Source organism: Candida albicans, chromosome 2, assembly GCF_000182965.3.
Source record: "Candida albicans SC5314 chromosome 2, complete sequence".
Lineage (NCBI taxonomy): Eukaryota > Fungi > Ascomycota > Pichiomycetes > Serinales > Debaryomycetaceae > Candida > Candida albicans.
In genome coordinates, this window is record NC_032090.1 from 1,072,509 (window position 1) to 1,093,128 (window position 20,620).

The 20,620-nt window shown below is 31.1% G+C and overlaps 8 protein-coding genes and 2 non-coding genes across 10 annotated transcripts; 2 read left to right on the top strand and 8 right to left on the bottom strand. All coding sequences in view use genetic code 12, as the record gives it.

Annotated features, from left to right (window-relative positions):
* Nucleotides 1–32: 32 nt before the first annotated feature.
* On the bottom strand, nt 33–3,131 carry CAALFM_C205220CA (uncharacterized protein; the record flags this gene model as incomplete). Its single annotated transcript, XM_709818.2, has 1 exon — nt 33–3,131. One exon carries the CDS (start codon nt 3,129–3,131, stop codon nt 33–35), a length of 3,099 nt encoding a protein of 1,032 aa, XP_714911.2.
* Nucleotides 3,132–3,545: 414 nt separating this feature from the next.
* On the bottom strand, nt 3,546–4,529 carry RPF2 (rRNA-binding ribosome biosynthesis protein; the record flags this gene model as incomplete). The annotated part of the gene is made up of 1 exon (XM_709819.1): nt 3,546–4,529. The coding sequence occupies one exon, from the start codon at nt 4,527–4,529 to the stop codon at nt 3,546–3,548; it is 984 nt and encodes a 327-aa protein (XP_714912.1).
* A 303-nt stretch (nt 4,530–4,832) lies between these two features.
* On the bottom strand, nt 4,833–4,918 carry tQ(UUG)3. Its single transcript is given in 2 exon segments — nt 4,833–4,867; nt 4,881–4,918. It is a non-coding gene; the product is annotated as a tRNA-Gln (tRNA).
* A 273-nt stretch (nt 4,919–5,191) lies between these two features.
* On the bottom strand, nt 5,192–6,505 carry AAT1 (aspartate transaminase; the record flags this gene model as incomplete). Its single annotated transcript, XM_709820.1, has 1 exon — nt 5,192–6,505. One exon carries the CDS (start codon nt 6,503–6,505, stop codon nt 5,192–5,194), a length of 1,314 nt encoding a protein of 437 aa, XP_714913.1.
* Nucleotides 6,506–11,249: 4,744 nt separating this feature from the next.
* Nucleotides 11,250–13,652, top strand: BUD14 (protein phosphatase regulator; the record flags this gene model as incomplete). The annotated part of the gene is made up of 1 exon (XM_709821.2): nt 11,250–13,652. The coding sequence occupies one exon, from the start codon at nt 11,250–11,252 to the stop codon at nt 13,650–13,652; it is 2,403 nt and encodes an 800-aa protein (XP_714914.2).
* A 457-nt stretch (nt 13,653–14,109) lies between these two features.
* CAALFM_C205270WA (uncharacterized protein) lies at nt 14,110–16,956 on the top strand (the record flags this gene model as incomplete). Its single annotated transcript, XM_709822.2, has 1 exon — nt 14,110–16,956. The coding sequence occupies one exon, from the start codon at nt 14,110–14,112 to the stop codon at nt 16,954–16,956; it is 2,847 nt and encodes a 948-aa protein (XP_714915.2).
* Nucleotides 16,957–17,270: 314 nt separating this feature from the next.
* On the bottom strand, nt 17,271–18,167 carry GPI19 (phosphatidylinositol N-acetylglucosaminyltransferase; the record flags this gene model as incomplete). The annotated part of the gene is made up of 1 exon (XM_709823.1): nt 17,271–18,167. The coding sequence occupies one exon, from the start codon at nt 18,165–18,167 to the stop codon at nt 17,271–17,273; it is 897 nt and encodes a 298-aa protein (XP_714916.1).
* Nucleotides 18,168–18,217: 50 nt separating this feature from the next.
* CAALFM_C205290CA (uncharacterized protein) lies at nt 18,218–18,859 on the bottom strand (the record flags this gene model as incomplete). Its single annotated transcript, XM_709824.2, has 1 exon — nt 18,218–18,859. One exon carries the CDS (start codon nt 18,857–18,859, stop codon nt 18,218–18,220), a length of 642 nt encoding a protein of 213 aa, XP_714917.1.
* A 375-nt stretch (nt 18,860–19,234) lies between these two features.
* On the bottom strand, nt 19,235–20,461 carry CAALFM_C205300CA (mitochondrial 37S ribosomal protein mS45; the record flags this gene model as incomplete). Its single annotated transcript, XM_019475230.1, has 2 exons — nt 19,235–19,690; nt 19,973–20,461. The coding sequence occupies 2 exons, from the start codon at nt 20,459–20,461 to the stop codon at nt 19,235–19,237; spliced, it is 945 nt and encodes a 314-aa protein (XP_019330775.1).
* Nucleotides 19,800–19,879, bottom strand: CAALFM_C205310CA. Its single transcript, XR_002086382.1, has one exon. It is a non-coding gene; the product is annotated as an uncharacterized ncRNA (small nucleolar RNA).
* Nucleotides 20,462–20,620: the final 159 nt, after the last annotated feature.

Genomic DNA, 20,620 nt, shown 5'->3' on the forward strand with positions numbered 1-20,620 from the left:
TATATTAAAAAAAATGTGTACATATAATAACTCTAAATTCTGGCTTGTTCTTTCACTGCTTCAACCCAGGACTTGAATTTAGCATTTCCAAGCTGTTTTGTTAATTGACTTAACAATGACTCGTTGAATTCCTTGATAGTAATGCTATCCTCATACTCAGCATTATTTATTTCCGGATTATTTAATAATTGATCAAGTTTAGAAATAGCACCTGGATTCTGTTTCAAAGTTTTATATAAAGCTGACTCTTTAGCTTTTCTTTTAGTGGTTTTATCATTGTCATTCACTTGATATAATTTTTCATCACCCAAAACTAATAAACGCACTAATACCATACTAGAATAGTAATTAGCTATACTTTTATTGTAGATTGATTCAGCAATTTTAAAGGCATACGAGAATCCAGATTTGTTTGAAATTGATGGTTTTACTGTAGTCAATAAATTGATAATTTCACTGTTATTTAATTCAAATCCACCGACAAATCTATCGAAATAAATATCAACAATTGGTTCAATAAATTGTTTGTCTATTTCTTGGTTGACAAAATTCTTTGTAAATGTTGGTTTTTTAATGGCCTCTATTCTACCATTGTCTGCAGTCAGATGTTTGATAATTTTTTGATATTTAATGATTAACAATTCATGGTTGATATCTTTCAAATTGTCGCCGTTCCCAGATGCAACAGAAGATAGTTTGGCAAGTGAGTATTTGATGTGTTGATTGTCTAAACTGTCGTTCTCTTCAGCTGCCACAATTAAAGAATTCGATGCTTCTGCAAACTCAGTATCCAATAAATATCTGATCCATGATACATTAGCTGTTTTCTTGGGGTTTTCTTTAAAATATTGCAAAAGAAAGTGTTTATAATTTGTGAAAGATAATAGTAATTCCTGAATCTTGTTCTTCTCTAAATAATAATCATAAACACAACTGGCGAAACTGTAACCATACTCTTCAAAATATTTACTATAGTTTGATTGATCAGTTGAATTGGTTTCTTCTTGGTGTATATCTAAAATTCTTGCTAAAGAAGCAAAATCATGGTATTTTTCGGCAATTTCTGTGGCTTCTTTTTCAAGGCCAGCTTTTAATAACACTCCAATCCAATACTGCTTACGATTATTATACCAAATCTGATAATCTTGAAGATGGGCCTTATTTTCTGGTGTTAATCTCATATAAGCAATTGCACTATTCACAAAATAATACAAGACTTGCACCAAATGATAAGCTACTATAGGGTCACCTTCAGATTCAACAAAATTACGAGTGAAAATTTCTTCTGCTCTGATAATTAAATTTGTTGTGAATACCCATGATTTTGAAATTTGGGTCACGTACTCAACTTCATTTAAATATACTCCATTGTATAATGTTTTTACTACCAATGGAACTGTTGGTAAATCTTTCTCCACCAAATTCTCAATAAATTTTGTAAGCACTGGATTTATGTCAGCAACGTTATGAGTGAAAAATTCTCTTATGTCACCCAATTGAGTCTCTAACACGGTTTTCATCTCTTGGTTAGCGTCAACTATAGTCCACATTTGATGAGCAACATCAGTTTTTTCTAGATTCTCCACAATTTGCGGAATTATTGAGATGTCGAAATTTCTCTTTACATATTCAATAAGTTTTCTGTATAGTTTAACTTTCAAATTTGTCAAATCTGATATTGACGGTAAAGTTTTAGGGAAATATGATGAAGTCGAGGTTAATATCTCTTCAATAATAGTTTCAATGGCCCTTTGGATAACATCTTTTCCAAATCTTTGGGATAAATCAAAATCTATTTCATGAACATCAGAATAAAAGATTGCTTGTTCGATATGAGACCTGACAATAGCCAATGGTTCAATGGCTGTATCAGTTTGAGATTCAGGGAATTTCTCAATTCTAACAACACCAAAATTTTTACTTATCAAAATCACTGCTGGGTTGGAATTGGGGGATTGATTTTCAAATCCACTACCAACAAATTCAACCGAAGATTTGAATCTGACAACATCCTCCCATCTTGGTTTATAATACGTCAAAGTATTTTTGGATTCGATATATGAAGTATTCAAATCGGTGAGTATTACAGAATTGTCAATGATGACAAATGCTGTCTTGCCCGGTTTAGGCAAATAAAGTTTTGGTTTGGAAGATGGGAAGTTGGCTGTTTTCAACTTGTGGGACCCGAACGGTAATGCCCCTGATTTATCGATTCTTAAAGTCACCAAATATAAGCTTTGCTCTATTTGACAGAGAGCCAAATAAATATCATCAACGGGCCAAATATCTAAAAATGTAGCAAACTGATTAGATCCTGGGTATGCATCAAATTCAACCCGGATACATTGTCTGAATGATTTTTTCTTATCGACATAAGGAGAAGCAGTTGCTGAAAACAAATTATAGTTATATAAATAAAAATTACCAGAAGAATCCAATACAAGTATTTCTTGAATTGTTCCGTGGTTGGTAATTTTCCCTGATCTAATTGCCACGATTTCATTAGTTTCTGGTTTGAAAAACCTTTGTAAAAAACCTTCATTATTTAATAATTCCATGTACCCTAATTGTGGTTTACTTTTGAAATCCCTAAGAGAAATTAAAATACATCTTTGTAAAGAAGTGGCAATCACTATTCCTGCTGGTTCAACGTTTTCTGCTAAAGTTATGTATTCATCTTTTTTCAAGGGAATATCTATTTCCAATGATTTATCATTAATCAATCCCAATGTAGGGGCATGTTGTACACTTTCATAAAACTTTATTAATCCTGATACAGAATCTAATATAACTAATCCTGGGTCTTGGCCAGTACCGCTTGATGGTCTTGTCAAAATCGCCATTGGTAATTGAAATATAGATTTATCAATTGGGAATTCAATAGATAATGGAGTTGCGTCAGTAGATTTGTAACACCAAACAAATATTGAATCTTCATTAATCACTAATGAATAGTTTGATTCTGAATCTGAGTAAGCATTAGTGAATGAATCAGCTTGAGATTTGAACACTGAAGGTAATGCTGGTAATTTTGATACACAATAATGTTGGTTCTTTGTAAGTTCATGAATAGTCGCTGTAGGTAAAGTACTTGATTGTTTAACAATAGTACGTGGCTTGAATATTGACATTTCTGGGAATTGGTCAAACTATAAATGAAAGAATTGTTTGTCTATACCTGGTAATGATGGGAAGTATGTGTGTTTTTTTTTTTGAACCTTTTTTGGTTTTTTTTTCTTGTTCATCGTTCAAACAATTTTGGTGAGAATTATACACAGTATTTGACAACAGAGATGGTCTTGTTACAACCCATAAAGATAATCTCAATACTGCTAGATGTGAATGTTGTTTATAGTCCTAAAAGACAACAATATGGTTATTCTAGGTTACTTTACTTCATATTCAACGTATACTCTTAACTATATAGAGGTGGTGGTGAGAGTAGGAATAACCAACAATATTTTACGAACTTTACTGTCTTGGTGTAAATGAGAAATCCTTTTGCATTACTACTATCTACTCATTAGTATACTTATATGATGACCCTATACTTTTTGTCTTTTAGTCTCTGGTTCTTCTATATCTTCACCAAAGTACTCTTCATCAGAAACATACACATCTTCTTCTTCACTTTCTTGATCGTATTTTTCTTTCAATCCTTTCATCTTTCTTGTTTGTAATTTACTCAAATCTTGTTTACCCACATGTATTTGAGCAACTTTATCACCCATGAAATCGGTAGTGACATTCTTTTTGACTTTAGCTTCCAATTGTTTTGGTTTTTTAGTAGCTTCTTTTTCAACATCTGGAGTAGGAGTAATTCTTCTACCAATTTTAAAATCAAAACGAGGACCAATTTCATCCAATTCAATTCTTGGTAATTTTTGACCTGATTTATAAGATTTCAATTTATACACTCTGAAATGAACTAATGGTAATACTTTATCATTATTTAAATCTTCGACTTCTCCAGCAGATAAGGCAATCACATATTGTAACCCAGCAACATCTTGTAAATCAGTTTCTTCACCACGGAAAAAATCAAGAAATAAAGATTTAATATGTTGATAAACTGGATGACTATCAAAAATTGGACCATTAAAAACAAACATTGGTTTTAATCCAATTGTAAATGTTAATTTTTTAAAATCTTGTAATAATTTATGATTTTCTTGTATTGATAATCCAATCATATCATAAACTTTAAAATTGAAAAATCTTACAAACGTTAAAGTCTTTGGTCTTTTTTTATTATTTGATGAAAATACCATTAATGATGAATCATTCTTTTCTGCAAAAAATTCTAATTGACTGGAATCTTCAAATGGTCTAATTTCATTTTTTTTGGAAAATTTTTTGGCAAATGGTTTTTTAAATGCCATTAAATCACACATGGCATCATGTAAAAATTTATTCCCCGTTGAACCTGGAACAAATAATGCTGATTTGGTGTTTTCAACTAATTTAGCTTCCTTTTTAGCTAATGCTCTTTTAGAACGAGCATTCTTTGGTTTGATCGTCCTAATCATTTGTGATATGGGAGTGTATTGAGTTTAATAAGATAAAGAGTGGGTGTCAGAGAATTTTGAAATTTTTTTGTCTCATTATTTTTCAATTTTCGCGAGATGAGGGATGGGCATTTTTTTAGCAAGAATTTAACTATGGTTGATAAAGTTCACCAACAGTATCTATTCAAACTGTTTTGTATTCATGTAAAAAGAAAGAGCAACATAGTATTAACGTTTGACCTATGATGCCAATAAGAAAAGTGGTTGATGATGTTCTTGTTATCCCCTTAATATTGGGGTCTAAAAAAATATGCAAAAAAGAAAAGGTCCTATCCGGATTCGAACCGGAGTTACAAGGAGGTTTCGTATGAATCAAAACCTTGGGTGATAACCAACTACACTATAGGACCCGTTTTCATGTCTGCTGAATTTTTGGCATGATTATGTAAACTGGTAGCAGCTCTAAATTAATAGACAATGTTTTATATTTATACGCAAATACTTTTTGGGCAATCCAATTTTAGTAAACACTCACATATATATATTCATGTACTTCGTATGTAGTTTTGATTCTCTGATACAGATTTTGTCATCACAATTAATTGATTGAATTCATTAAATATAAATTTATTTTATTTCATTTTACTTCATATATATATGTACATTTTCAAAACTTCGTTCAATTAGTTTTTGATGACTTCATTAATAGCATTAGCCAAATAATCAACGTTATTATCATTAATACCAGAAATACTGAATCTACCATCTTCAGTGGCATAAACTGAATATTCGTTTCTTAATCTAATAACTTGTTCTGGTGATAAACCAGTGTAAACAAACATACCTCTTTGTTTTAACAAATGGTCCCAGTTGTAATTGGATTTATCTAATTTTTCGTATAATTTGGAACGAACAGTGTTCAATCTACCAACAACTTTATCTAATTCATCTAACCATTGAGGTAATAAACCAGAACTTTCATCGAAAATAACTTCAACAATCTTAGAACCATGAATTGGTGGAGATGAATAAATTGGTCTAATTAATTTTTTCAATTGTGATTCAACAGCTTTAGAAGCTTCACCTGATGAATTGATTATAGAGATAGAACCAGTTCTTTCCCCATAAAGACCCATATTCTTAGCAAATGATTGGCACAAGGCAAATGAAGGAATTTTGTTTTCATTAGCTAATTTAGTCAATTTTCTGATTAAACCGATATCTTCAAATGGTTTACCACTAGCAAAACCTTGATAAGCCATATCGACTAATGGGAAGAATTTTTTATCTTGAACAATTTGTAAAACTTCATCCCATTGTTCTGAAGTCAAATCCATACCGGTTGGGTTATGACAACAAGCATGTAATAAAACAATTGAACCTTCTGGAGCAGCAGTTAAAGATTTTTTCAAATTGGCATAATCCAAATCATTTTTGCTAGTTTCATAATAACTATAAAATTCTGGTTCTAAACCAGCATCTTTGAAAACAGCAACATGATTAGCCCAAGTTGGTTTTGGAACCAAAATTTTCTTGTTAGAATAGAAACGATTCAAGAAATCAGCGATAACTCTAAGTGATCCAGTACCAGAGATGGTTTGAGCAGTAACAATTCTACCATCATCAATTAATTGTTTACCATTGGCATCTTTATTAGAATTGTTGAAAATGAAATTTTTCACAATTGATTGGAAATTTTTGGAACCAACAATGGCAGTATATTCCTTTTCAGTTTCTTTACCCAATAAAATTTCTTCAGCTTTTTTAACTGATGGGAAAATAATTGGTTTACCAGAATTATCTCTATAAGCACCAACCCCCAAATTGACTTTTTGAGGGTTAGAATCATTGTTATAAGCTTCAGAAATACCCAAAATCTTGTCTGGTGGAGCCAATGGAATATCATTCCATTTCAATAATTGACTAGTGGAAGATAATTGTCTAACAGCCAAAAATCTAGCTTGAGTTGAAGATTTAATCAATTGAGTCTTGTACATGATGATAAAATTATGGAATCAAATTATAACAAATTTGTTGAAGAATATGTTAAGTTGATGGAATAGACAAAGAAAGAAGAAGATGAAATAAAAATTGAGAAGAAAAAAAAAATAATAAATTTAAAGAAAAAGAAAAATACAATTATAAATCAAAGTTTATATACAAACAATTCATGAGAATTGAAGAAGAAGAAGAAAACCGTCCATCATTATTTCAATAGTAATCGTTGATCCGCTTAATTTAATTTAATTTAATATGGAAATTTCGGCCTAAGTTAATAGAGGGGGGCGGAGAAGGACACGGTTGAAAAAAAAAAATTTCACTGTCGTGGTACGATCGATTGATCCCCTCATTTTCTTGGATTTTTTTTCTCGCATTGTTTGAGTCATTCGGCTTCAACATTTATTACTCTTCTATTGATTAATAATGTCACAATTGTTGACTCTGGATTTCAATACTTAATTATTGGTTTTACAAAAGAACAGTTACTTCGTACTACAATAATAACATTCAATTCTGATTAAATATCCCTCAAAAATCAATACTACCGATTTGAATTAATACCAGCTAGATATATCTAACCCACTAATTGTTATTTACTCATCGATTAATATACTCATAAAAACTTAAAACCGATGTGCGGGTATTTGGTTTTCTTTTTTTCTTTCTTCGGTTTGTGGCGTTCGGTGAACCGGAACTTGCACGTGAAGACAATTTCTCCTAATTTATCCGTCTCATACATATTTTTCGGGTTAATTGGACTGTTTTTCTTCTTTCCTTTCCTTTGGGTATCCCCACTTTTTTAACGTTGAAGTTGTTCACTTTCTTTCTTTCTTGTCACAAGCAAAAAAATTGTAAGAACAAGTTTGTCAAAATGGGGTGACAATATTGCTACAAAGCGCTTCTTGTGTTGGAACGACTACATTAGGCCAATAGTTAGTTGTAGACCAATTCATTTCATGCCAGGTTTCAAAATACACTTCTGAACGTCCACAATAAGAATGATTCTTCATAGTATTGATATTCGTGGTGTTTTGGAAAGTACGGTGTGATTTGCTTAACAAAGGAAAAGAACGAGACGAGAACCAATTCTCAATATATAGGTCTTTCCAGGTAGGAAAACGACCAACTGTGGAAGAATGGCACTACCATTAGTTACCAATACAACTACTGGTTGTCGTTTCATCTGATAACATACACAACTACCATGTAGAAGTCATCAATTGTAAACTCAGCTATACTTTATCAATATCAGCGAAATTTTATTTAGTTTTCGTTGAAAAATGCAGTGAAAAAAAAAAAACTACCCGTCAACTTGAATTGTTTTTCTCTTCAACTACAAATTGTTATTATATTGTGATTCATTTCAGAGGCTTGATTTCCAACTATATGTAAACACTACCTTTCATTTTCTACATTCAGGGACAATAACACTTGTTGCTGTTGAAAGACCAATTCCATTGTGAGTACAGATGAATACTACCAATATACGCCTTATAATTAACTAAAATTACAATACATAACAGGAACCAGACATGTATACGTCATTGATAATGAACAGTTATAGTTCTAATGAAAAGTAATACAAAATTTGAATGGATCAAAAGCAACACAATAAGAGTCTTTGCTTGAAATTTGCTTCTCCAAAAAATAAAAAAACGCGTTAAAAAGACGTGTTTTCTCTTCAATCGCCATCACAAATAAATTCAACAGAGTAGTAGATCTTGTTTTTTTTTTTCGCCACATCACATTATATATAATATCCTCCTAATAGACCCCTTATTTAGCAAATCAAAACCCTGAATCAAATATTAATGAGCAATTCTAGACAAGAGATCAAAAATCAACAAACAAATAAAGAATAGCTGATCTTGTTTTATAACAATAGGTATTATTTTTTGATTTTTAGAGTCTCAATAATTAATGGGAATTGGATCCAAAGTAGTTTCGTAATAGTAACGTGTAACAACTAATTAACGCGTATTGCCAATTGACTACGCTGTTTCAATTAGTTAACCCAGTTAAGAAATAACATTTGCTCACCATATGCCAAAACAATGAAAAGAATTGTTTATGTCAATTACATCAATCAACAACGACAGGGGGTGACCAAATAGGCGTTGCTATTGTTGTCATCATCATAGTTGTCGTCTCTTGTGATTTATAAATTAGAGAATAGTCGAATAATATTCCCGCGCCCCCCTTAGAACTAAAAACTAATAAAAATTTAACAAATTTTGAAACTAGATTGTCCAATTGTTTAAACGATCTGAAAAAAAAAATACTATTGCACCTGTCGCCTGGTAAAATTTTTGTTTTAGATTTCAGATTTGTTTCAAATTAATTGGGACCAGAACTAGGATGGTGGAGCTAATAGTGTTTTTCTTTTGCTAACTCCTTCCTGGTATACTCTCACATCAACTAAAGATCCACCACCAATCCTGGTTTATAAACCTATTATTTTGTGTAAAATCAATTGAAACATAAAAAGGGTTTTTCACTTTGCTTCTATTAATCTGTAAGTGAATAATAATTATGTCAACCCTTATTCAACACCAATTTAGACTTTATTTTTTTTTCTTGAATAATTATGAACTAAACTAATTTTGGGCTAAACTTTAAAAAAAGGAAAGACCAGGAAGATCTAGATATCGTTATATATCACTAATGATAAACTTTTACCAATCAGCTTTGACAGCTTGGCAAGAAGAACAAAATAAACTTTGTTACTGTCCTACAACAAAGTTAATAATAATAATTAACAAACAAGAATCTAATGAATCTAATAATTCACTGTCATAAGCAATCTCGAGGAGGATATATACTTTATAATAACTGAACATTAAGCCATATACGATGAAACGGTGGAGTTGAAAGATATGATGTTACTGTAGCTACAAAAACTAATAGCCACTACCATCACCGTAACAACAACAACCACAAACTGAAAAATATTGGAAAAACGCGAAAAAAAATTTCAAATTGGTGTGTATGAAATTTTACATGCATATGCACCCACGTATGCACGCATGGTACACGCCTCACTATTTTTGTTCCTTAAGTTAAATCAAGTCAAGTTACAGTAATATTATTAAACGCTTAACTTGATATACTTGTAACAGTAATTGAATAACGTGTTGAAACATATCTTGACTTTAGATTATCTGCTGTTGCTGGGAAAAAAATAGAAATGCAAGAAGGAATAATACGAATATAACTGTCTCAGTTGAGGTTACAAATATTTTGGTATCAAAATGGTATGTTATCTATTTCAATCATCGTTTGCACGCCCCTGACCTCAGAGCTCCTTTTTCTTTTCATTTTGGTTGTAAAGCAAAATTTTCTGTCGCAAATGAGACGATTAACAATCGAGTTAAATGACGACGACAAAGAACTCGACTGATTGAATGGAAAAAGTTGTAACCAATGCAGCACCGTCATCAGGTGGGTACAAAGACAGAAAAAGAGAAAACTAGAACTACAAAAGGGTGCTTAAAATTAGAAATTTCAAGCAAATAGTCGATGCACATAAAAACAAAACAATACAACAGCAACATTTTACAATGAAGTTTCATCTCAATAAACCTGTAACAAATATGTTCTTAGATGACATTTGTAAGAGTATAGATGTGTTCATCCTTTTGTATACTCTTATTTAGTTTTAATTTTTAGTTTACACATAGAAAAATCGAAATCTTTTTGGTTGTTTAATTTGAGAGAAATCTCCAAATAACAGAAAGACTTATATAATATTTAGTAACACATTAACAATCGAAAATATAAAACTAATTGAATCTGCTAAATAATTTTTTTTTTCATTAAGTTAAGATTTGAAGGTTAGTTATTCATCATTATCTTGAAAGATATACAATCAATTCGTTGTTATAGATTTTTATATATTTCTTGTTGGGGATTAATTATTTGGCGTCTCCTTCTTTTACCCCCCCTTTTTTTTACACACAGTCACACACATTCTCCTTTTTTTTGGCTTAGCCTTCTAGTTGGACTTACAATCTACATTAACAGGAAACATTTCCCGATTGAACAAACTACAAGAATATATTTGATAATCGAGGAAATTTATTTATTCCAACCATATATCAAAAGAATACTGATATATAATAATCAAAAGAGAGACAGAGAACTAGTTGATATCACAACTTAGTTTTAGTTAATCTATATCCACAGTATACCACAAAAGATTGATAGTGAGAGAGAAATAGACAAAAAAAAAATTTCTCAAAATCAAAACAACCCAGAAATTCTGTGACAGGCAACAAAAAGAAAGAGAAAGGGAAAGACAACACTCAAAAACAATAACAAGCAACAATTTCATTTCTTTTCTTTTCTCTTTTCTTTCTTCTCAAAGGGCAACCAAATTAAACAATCACAAATTGAATTAACACATAATAAATTAATTGAATCATCTAATTCACATTAACTTTCTTATAGCCTTATTTCACATCTATACAACCACTACTACCATTAACATCATCATCTTCATTATCCACTCCTTTGAAAAAAAAATTCATTTGATTTTATTTCACTTTTTTTTTTCTTTTTTTACAGAATCAATTATAAACACACACAGACCACTTATTTTTAACAACACACACTTCAACACAGTACACCCTTCCCCCCTTCCCAATACCAATCTATCCACATCTACCTAATTTGAACAGCAGGTTAAAGGGATAAAAATAGAATTATTCACACACACACACATACAGGAAAACAACTATAATGGCTTCTACCATGACAAGTCGAGATAGATTTAGAACAGAAGGAACCACCACATTGGATGACACTAATCATTTGTTGTACGATTTAGAAAGAAAATTATCATTAACTTCCAACACCTCATCTCAACAAACACACACATCATCAGTAGTACATAGTAGTCATTTATTGGGACTAGGGAGACAAAATATTCAGAGTCAAGTATTAAACCAAATCATGAACGACGAAGAGTTGAATAATCAAGATGATAAACACCAAAGAATCCATAATAGTATTTTCAACCCCGATGAGATTTTCCAAGAGAGACAAAATAACAAATACATGACATCTAAATTTGCCAAGAATTACAATGATGATAATCTAACGAAAAATCATAAATTGAATAGAAAGAATTCGTTAAATATATCCAAATCCAGACTAGAACGAAATTCATGTACTTCAGAAGATATACAGAATAATAAACCACTACCACCAGCACCACCACAACAACAACAGGAGAATAACGAGTATGATATTAACAAATCAATAAGTGGAATTCATGAAGTTGAAGATCCATCAATGTTTGAGTCTGAAGAAGATTTATTAGCCAATCATCTTCAAATGCCTCAAGAAGTAGAACATAACAACAACAATCAAGAAGAACCAAGGTATGGAATATTTTATGGTGGAGATGATTATGAGGATTCTGATTCTGGTGACGAATCTGATAGTGAAGGCGATATTCCTCTTTCTCCACCAAGATCACCACCACGAGATCTAGATCCTGATAAATTGTATGGTCTTTATGATTTTTCTGGTCCTGATCCTTCTCATTGTACTCTTCTGGTTGATGAACCAGTATATTTAATAAATGATGAAGACAATTATTGGTGGCTCATTCGAAAATTGACAAAACTTGAAAGATTGAAAAGAATGAGATTGAATGGTCAGGAATTCCAAATTGATATTGAATCTGATGAAGAAGATGGGAAAATTGGATTTGTTCCTGCTGAATGTCTAGAAACTCACGGTGAAAGATTAGCTCGTTTAAATTGTTTTAAAAATGAAGAATTGGAAAAAAAATCACCAACACCATCATCACTTCAAGAATCAACTGATAGCTTTAAAAATCAACGTCAAACTGCTACTACCAAAAAATCTGTTACATTTGAAAATTTGGGTGATATAATCGACGACTATTCCGATGAAGAAATAAAAAGTGATCATGAAAACATACGACAGAATTTGGATCTATATAACAATCTAGAACCACCTACTCATTTACAAGAAATTAAAGAACCAGAAGTTTTAAGTGATGTTTATCCAGCAGAAACTCCCTTGATAATTTCAAAGAATAACAACAACAATAAGGATAGTAGTAATAAAACAGCTACACCAACGTTTCAAATGTCAAACACATTTGATGCTGTATTTGTTCAACCTAAACAGAGAAGTAGTGGTTTATTTGATGATGCTTCAATTGGTTCATATTCTCCAGACACCCCTGTTAAAGCTAAATCTCCATTAAGAGTAGAAGTTCAAGATGATGACAGTGACGAAATGGGAAGAAATAATAGTTTATCTAGTATGTCAAGTTTGCGTCGATCAGTGATTTTAGACAGATTAACTCAAATGACAAGTGACATACAAGAACAACTACAACTAGATGGATACAATGAAGACGAAGACGAAGACGAAGAAGAACAGGAAGAAGATGCCGGAGAAGTAGAAGAAGAACTCGATGAGGACAAGCATAAGGAGGACGATGAGACTGAGAAAGAAAGTACCGATGTTGAACAAGGAAGTAGTAGAGACAGTGACCACGAAGTCCATGGGTTTTCTTTTGAGGAATCAAGTGAACAGTTTACTAGTGACGATGATTATGATGACGACGATGATGATAATGTGGAACATCATAGTCCAAGTAATGATGGTAATGTTGAAAGTCAGGACTACGATTACCAAAATGATGATCATACTCCACAACTGATTGATCAGCACGATTATAGCAAACATCAACAACAAACACCAACAAACTTTCATTCAATTTCATCAGCCATTTCTCCAAAACTCCAGAGACTGTTGAGTACAACCCTGAGTTCTGTACAACATCGTACACCACCTCCAGTCAGTCAACTTACTTCGCCAAATTCTCATCGTTCTCCACCACCACAATCACATCAACAATATGCGGTATCACCATTAAATTATAATCGTTTACCAAGAAGCACCACCAGTATTGATGATGAAACTAGTAGTACAGAAGAGAATAATGATGATAATATAACCCCATTAACTAGCATGAATTCATTAACACCAATTGAAGAAAGAAGAAAACTGAAACCAGTACATGAAATGTTTATGCCAATCTTGGGTAAATTTGATGAACTTGCTGAAAAGTTGGCAGAATTGGATGATATACTTTAATAGGAATGTTTTTTTTTTTATCATTTTAGAATTTATACAGATCATTCTTTTTATTTTAAGTCGAAATGTTTTACTTCTTTTACTCTTTTGTTTATTTATTCATTTATTCACATATATATATATATTTGTATTAATAATAATTCATAAATTTTATAATAAAGGATAATACGAATCTGTTAATAATGATAGCGGAAAGTATTTGGTAGTGTAAAATTGTGTAAATAAGATTTTTTTTTTTTTTTGATTAATCTCATCTAAAAATTTTTTTTTTCAATTCATTTCATTCCATTCCATTTCGAGTTTTGTTGTTTCATTCCAAGTCATTAATATACCTTTTTCATTTTCTTACAACCAACATTAAACAAATACTATAACTACATATACATATAAGCCTTTCATATTTCAATCTGGGGGTGTGAATACTTTTTTATTTATTTATTGAGTTTTTGAGATAAACATGTCTTGGACACCTGATCCGCAAGCATTAGAACAATTGAAACATATTTTCAAAGGGACTTTATCGAGTAATAATGAAGAAAGAAGATTAGCCAATGAAGCGTTAATTCAAGCAAAACAACAACCCGAAATTGAAAATTATTTATTTACTTTATTAATCGATGACGGTAATGGTAGTAGTAATGGCACTAGTAATGGATCAACTACAGCAACTACTGGTACTACTACAACTACAAGATCAGATGTTCGTGCAGCAGCAGGGATTAATTTGAAAAATAATATATTAAAGAATAAATCTATTGATCGAACTTATTTAATAAACAATATTATGAAAGGATTAATGTCACCTGATTCATTAGTAAGAAATATTACTGGGAATGTCATTACTTCAATGTTTTCAATTTATGGATTAGATAATTGGTCTTCTGCTTTAACTGATTTGTTAAATTTGATTCAACAACCTCCTATTGGTGATAATAATAACAATAGTTATATCCCACAAGAGGCAGCCATGAGCGCTCTAAGTAAAATATGTGAAGATTCTTATTTAGAATTAGATCGTGAATTCCAAAATAATCGTCCTTTGAATTATTTAATTGGAGAATTTTTGAAATTGATTGAACAACATCCAAGTGGTAAAATTAAAGCTGGAGCCATTCATTGTATAAATCAATTTATCCCTTTGAACACACAAAGTTTTTTAATTGTTTTAGATGATTATCTTAATAAAATTTTCAATTTAGCTGGTCATGATGGTCAACAAAATAATGAAGTTCGGAAAAATATTTGTACGTCATTCTTATTAATTGTTGAAACTAGACCAGATAAATTATTACCTCATTTAGATGGAGTAATCAATTATTGTTTACATTTAATGCAACAAGATACTAGTACTGAAGTTTCATTAGAAGCTTGTGAATTCATGTTGGCATTAGCAACTAATAAAGAATTGAATGTTTTCACACCCGAGAAATTGAAAATAATTTTACCAATATTATTAGATAAAATGGTATATTCAGAAGAAGAAATTTTCCTTATTGAAATTGCTGATTCTAAAGATGATGCTAATGTTGTTGATAAAGATGAAGATATTAAACCAACCAATGCCAAATCCAAAGAAACTAGAAATGGCAATTCACGCAATTCTGGTTCTGGCGATGACAACGGAAACGACGATGATGACGACGACGATGATGATGATGACGACGATGATGGTGAATTGGAACAATGGAGTTTAAGAAAATGTGCTGCTGCCACATTAGATGTATTGAGTGAATCTTTAGCTCAAGAAGTATTATTGGTGACTTTGCCCATTTTACAAGAAAAAATCGTTTCACCAAATTGGCCAATACGTGAAGCAGCCATATTAGCCTTTGGAGCCATGAGCAATAGTTTTATGAAATTATCAGGTAATGAATTACCTAGTTTGGTGCCATTTTTAGTAGATCGTTTACAAGATAATGAACCCAGAGTACGACAAATAACATGTTGGACGTTATCAAGATATTCTACTTGGGTTAGTGAAGAAGCTCATGAAGGTGGTCAATATGCCAATTATTTCCAACCAACATTCCAATCTATTGTTGCTTGTGCCTTGGATTCGAAAAAAATCGTCCAAGAAGCTGCATGTTCAGCATTATCATCATTTATTGAAGAAAGTGATGCTAGTTTAATTGAATTTTATTTAGAACCCTTATTACATCATTTTGCTAAATGTTTCCAAGTATATCAACGGAAAAATTTGGTGATTTTATATGATTGTGTGCAAACATTTGTTGAAAAAATGGGGTATGAGAATTTATCATTGAAACCAGAATATCCACAAACATTATTACCACCTTTATTAAGTAAATGGGAACAACTAGATGATGATGATACTGATCTTTGGCCATTATTAGAATGTATGGCATCAATTGCTGCCTCATTAAGAGAAATTTTTGCCCCTTATGCTGTCCCTGTATATGAACGGGCCACGAAAATTTTATCCAACTGTATATTGTTAGATCAAGAATGTCATACTGATCCTGCTATTGACCCACCGGAAAAAGATTTTATGGTGACATCATTAGATTTGATTGATGGATTAGTACAAGGGTTTGAATATCATTCGGTTGATTTAATCAATCAAAATCATAAATCTAATTTGATTGAATTAATGTTGATTTGTTTTGAAGATTATAATGGTGATGTTAGACAATCAGCTTATGCATTATTAGGAGATTTGGCCATTTTCACCATTGAATTGTTAAAACCTTATTTACGACAAATTTTCATATCGATTGGTAATGAAATCAATAATCGTACTTACGAAACTTATCCTGTTTATAATAATGCTATATGGGCATTAGGTGAAATGATCATTAGATTACCAATAGAAGAAACTAAACCATATATTGATAATTTAGTGGATTTATTAATTCCTGTTCTTAATAGTAATGATATTCAATCTACGGTAGCAGAAAATGCCGCTATTTGTTTAGGAAGAATGGGGATTAATGCTGCTGAATTAGTCAATGGGAAATTAAATCAATTCATTGAAGCATGGTGTTCGAGATTTTTATATTTAATTGATAATAATGAAAAGGAAACTGGTTTCCAAGGTATTATTAATATGATTAATTTAAATCCCGATAATGGATTTGGAGGATTATCAACTCAACATGGTAAAAAAAATTTAGCAGCATTTTTAGCTTGTATTGGAAATTATCAAGAAATTCCTTCAAATGAATTACAACATTTATTTATTGATTTAATTAATAATTATAAATCTTTATTAGGAAATGAAAATTGGAATCAAATATTACAATTTATTGATCCAGAAATTAGAAATCGATTGAATAGTATATAAGATCATGTACACACACACACTCACCATACACACCATACATCACCCTACAATCCTCATTCACATTCAACCTCAACATATGTTACCAAATTTTTTATTTTTTTTGCAACAGTTGATACTTACAGTCCAATCAATTTTAATTTGTTGTGGCTTCATTCTATTTCCACACAACTTTCATATATAGATATATAAAAGATATAGGTATATATATACATATATAGTTTTTTGCTTTTCATTAATATTTGTGCATTTTATTCATTATCATCAGTTTTCCTAATTCCGGCTTTGTTTACTACTCTATCATTAACCGTGATGCTTCATTCATATAGAACATCATTCACTAATGTAATAGGCAAATCCCAAACACCACTTGGTGCCTTATGAATAAATTCAATCGAATTCTCCATTATTGAATCATCACCACCACCCATATCCTCTTCTTCTCCTTCTTCTTCTTCTTGTTTTTCCACTTGACTAACCTTTTTCTCACCGGGGAACACGGAATTTTCATCAATTATACAATGAATATCGTTTAAAGGTAATGTTAAAACTTCCGTATTATATAATGCAAATACCCAATACGCAAATAACATCAACATTAATGAATAACTAGGAATAGCAATACTCCAATATTTATTAGGATAATAATCTATTGATAATTTATGTAATAAAGAATCGGGTAATAATGTCCAAATTATCCATATAATTAATCCAATGGTACTTATTATATGAATGGAAAATCCTCGATATTCTGCTTCCAGCAGCAGAGTAATATTTGATACAGTGACATCGGATTCTCTGGCAAGTTTATCATCTTCAGGTGCTGGATCTGGATGAGAAGATGACAGCAGTAGCTGCTGTTGCAGTGGTTGCGGTTGTGGTTGTGGCAGTGGTGAAGGAGATCGTGATAATACAGATAGTATATTTAGATGATATGACATTGTTTGTGTTATGGCAGTAGGTTGGGTTGGTATAGAGAATTGAAGTAATTGAGGTATTGAGTTTTTTGTTTGGAACAAAAATGGCGGTTTATTTTTTTCAACACCCCAAAAATTGGTATGAATTATATGGTCATAATGAAGTTCAGACTTGCGATACCAGACAAATAGTATGTATAAAAGTATAATTGCCCAATTTTCAATACTCTTTCTTACATGTATTGTTTTACATTTACTTGAATCTGCTTTCTCTTTTTGGTTAAAATGGAATATCATATATTTATTTCCTTCATTAAACTACATATACACCAACAAAAAAGGGGTTTTTACACCAATTGTTTTCTTGATCCTCTAAAGAATAATTGAACAATAGTAATTTGTAAGAATCCCATTCCTACCATCAATAAGACTTCAAAAATGGAGAAATAATAAATTCTTGATTCAGTTGACACAACTGTAGCTTGATTTCTATTATTTCTTGTTTTATAATATTGCATAGCTTTATATAATCCATCCAATTGAGCATCAATTCTATCAATGGTGGTTTGCATATTTTCAACATGAGTTAATGGTTTAACATCGGGTTGATTTGGTAGATTTGCTCTAAATTTTTCAGCATTATCTTCATTTTCAAATTTAATTTCAAAATCAATCACTTTTTCAGCAAATGTTGACATGGTATTTGAGAAACAAAATTCATATTCACCAACAAAATCAGCATTGAAAACAAAATCACCTTGTCTTTGTTTAGAATCAGAAACAACTTTATTACCATTAGGATCAACAATTTCATAATCAACATCAAATGATCCACCACTTTGAACGGCAAAATAATAACGAATTGGAACTTTTGGTTTTTCAGTGAAAATATAATAACATGATTTTTGATTTGCTCCCAATATAAAAGTAAATGCTGATGCAGAAATGAATTGAGTCAATCCTAAAACACATAAAATTAATGACCACATTATGAAATTTTGTTGATTGATTATGAATCCCTTGTTAAAACTAGTTTAATATAGTCTAATCAAATGGTGGAGACACTGGTATGAAAAGAAGGAACTATTATTAGTAGCAAAATTTTTTTAGTTTTTTATGCGTTGGTAAGATCGACAACCAAAAAAAAAAACAACAGTGAAAAAAAAAAAAACTTGAGTGGACGGGACGCGGTAGGTGGTGAAAAAAAAAGTCGTGTTCCAAACGATCCAGAACTAGAACTAAACCAATTCAAATGACAAGCAACAAATTAAGAAACAGCACTACATTACCTGGTACGGGATCATGCTAAATATATTTACAAGAACGAATATATACATCAATAAAAACAACTTTTTTTTCTAAAATTATTGTTCAGGGTGGAGATAGACCATCTTACCAGAAGCGTCAAAACCAATTGCTCTATCTTTCTTTCTATCTCTTCTAGAGGCACCATAACGATAACCAAAATTACCAACTTCTTTCATGGTGAATTTAAATAATGATTTTTCACCTTCTCTTCTCTTACCATAAATAACATCAACCTTCTTTCTATCCAATTCTTCTTGTTGAGCCTTGGCATGTTCAACATCAAATTCAGTCAATTTCTTCAATGTATCTTCAGCTGGTTCTAATTTCAATATTCTAGCAGCATCAACTGGCCCAAAAGGTTCCGATTCTTCAATGGTCAAGAAACGATCTTGTAATGTTTTATGAGGAGTTGGAATTTCCGTCAAATTATCTGCACTATATCCACCTTTAAATAATGGGAACATACGCTTCATAATGGTAGCATATCGGTTTAAATCTTCAGCAATTTTTTCCTAAAATTCCAAAAAAAAACATTGTTAGTAAAATGAGTTCTTATTAAAAACCAAAAAAACAGAAAAAACATATTAAAAATGCTAGATTTTTCATTTGTTGGTGTTTCAAATTCAGGGCTTAAATTATAACCATGTAAGTTTGTCTTAAAGACTAATCGAATATAAAAAAATGGCAATTTCATCATTCTTGAAACACAATCCAAAAAAAAATAAACAAAATTCAAAAATCACAGCATTAAATATGTGATCCTAATAAATCAATTTTTATATGTTTATACATACATCTGGAACGAATTTGCTTTCAATATCTCTTAATTTCAAAATCGCTTCTACTCTTAAAAGATTTATACTATATTTATGAGCAATTTCTTGAGGATGTAATCCATTAGTAGTTGCATCTTCAACAATTTTATCCTTTATATTTTCTGGTATCAAGTATGCAGTTTTCGTGTAAATATTATTAGGGAAAGGGTGTACTGTAGGGTTTCTTTCTCTATTATTGGAATTTCTTCCTGGTCTTTTCGTTGGGAATTGATCACCAACTAAAGGTCTTCCATCATTCACTATATAATTTGGTCTATTATTTTGTGGTGGATAGAAAAATTTGTTTTTACAATGTTCACCTTTGACATTAGTTGGTCCGAAAAACTGTTTAGCTTCGTTCAACAACACAGTCTTGTCCATTGTTGCTCTTCTATTGAATCTTAAGCATATTGAAGTAGAAGACAAATGTCTCGACTGCAGTATTATATTAGACTTCCCCACAACCATAATATATTGTCATTCACAATTGATTTGAAATGAATAAAGAGATTAAGATGAGAGAGGGTTGAACAATCTTGAAAATTTTTTTCTTCCTCTCACTGTCTCTCACTTGTTAGTTTTTCTTTCACAAATAATTGTAAGAAAAAACCCTAACGACATTTGCTG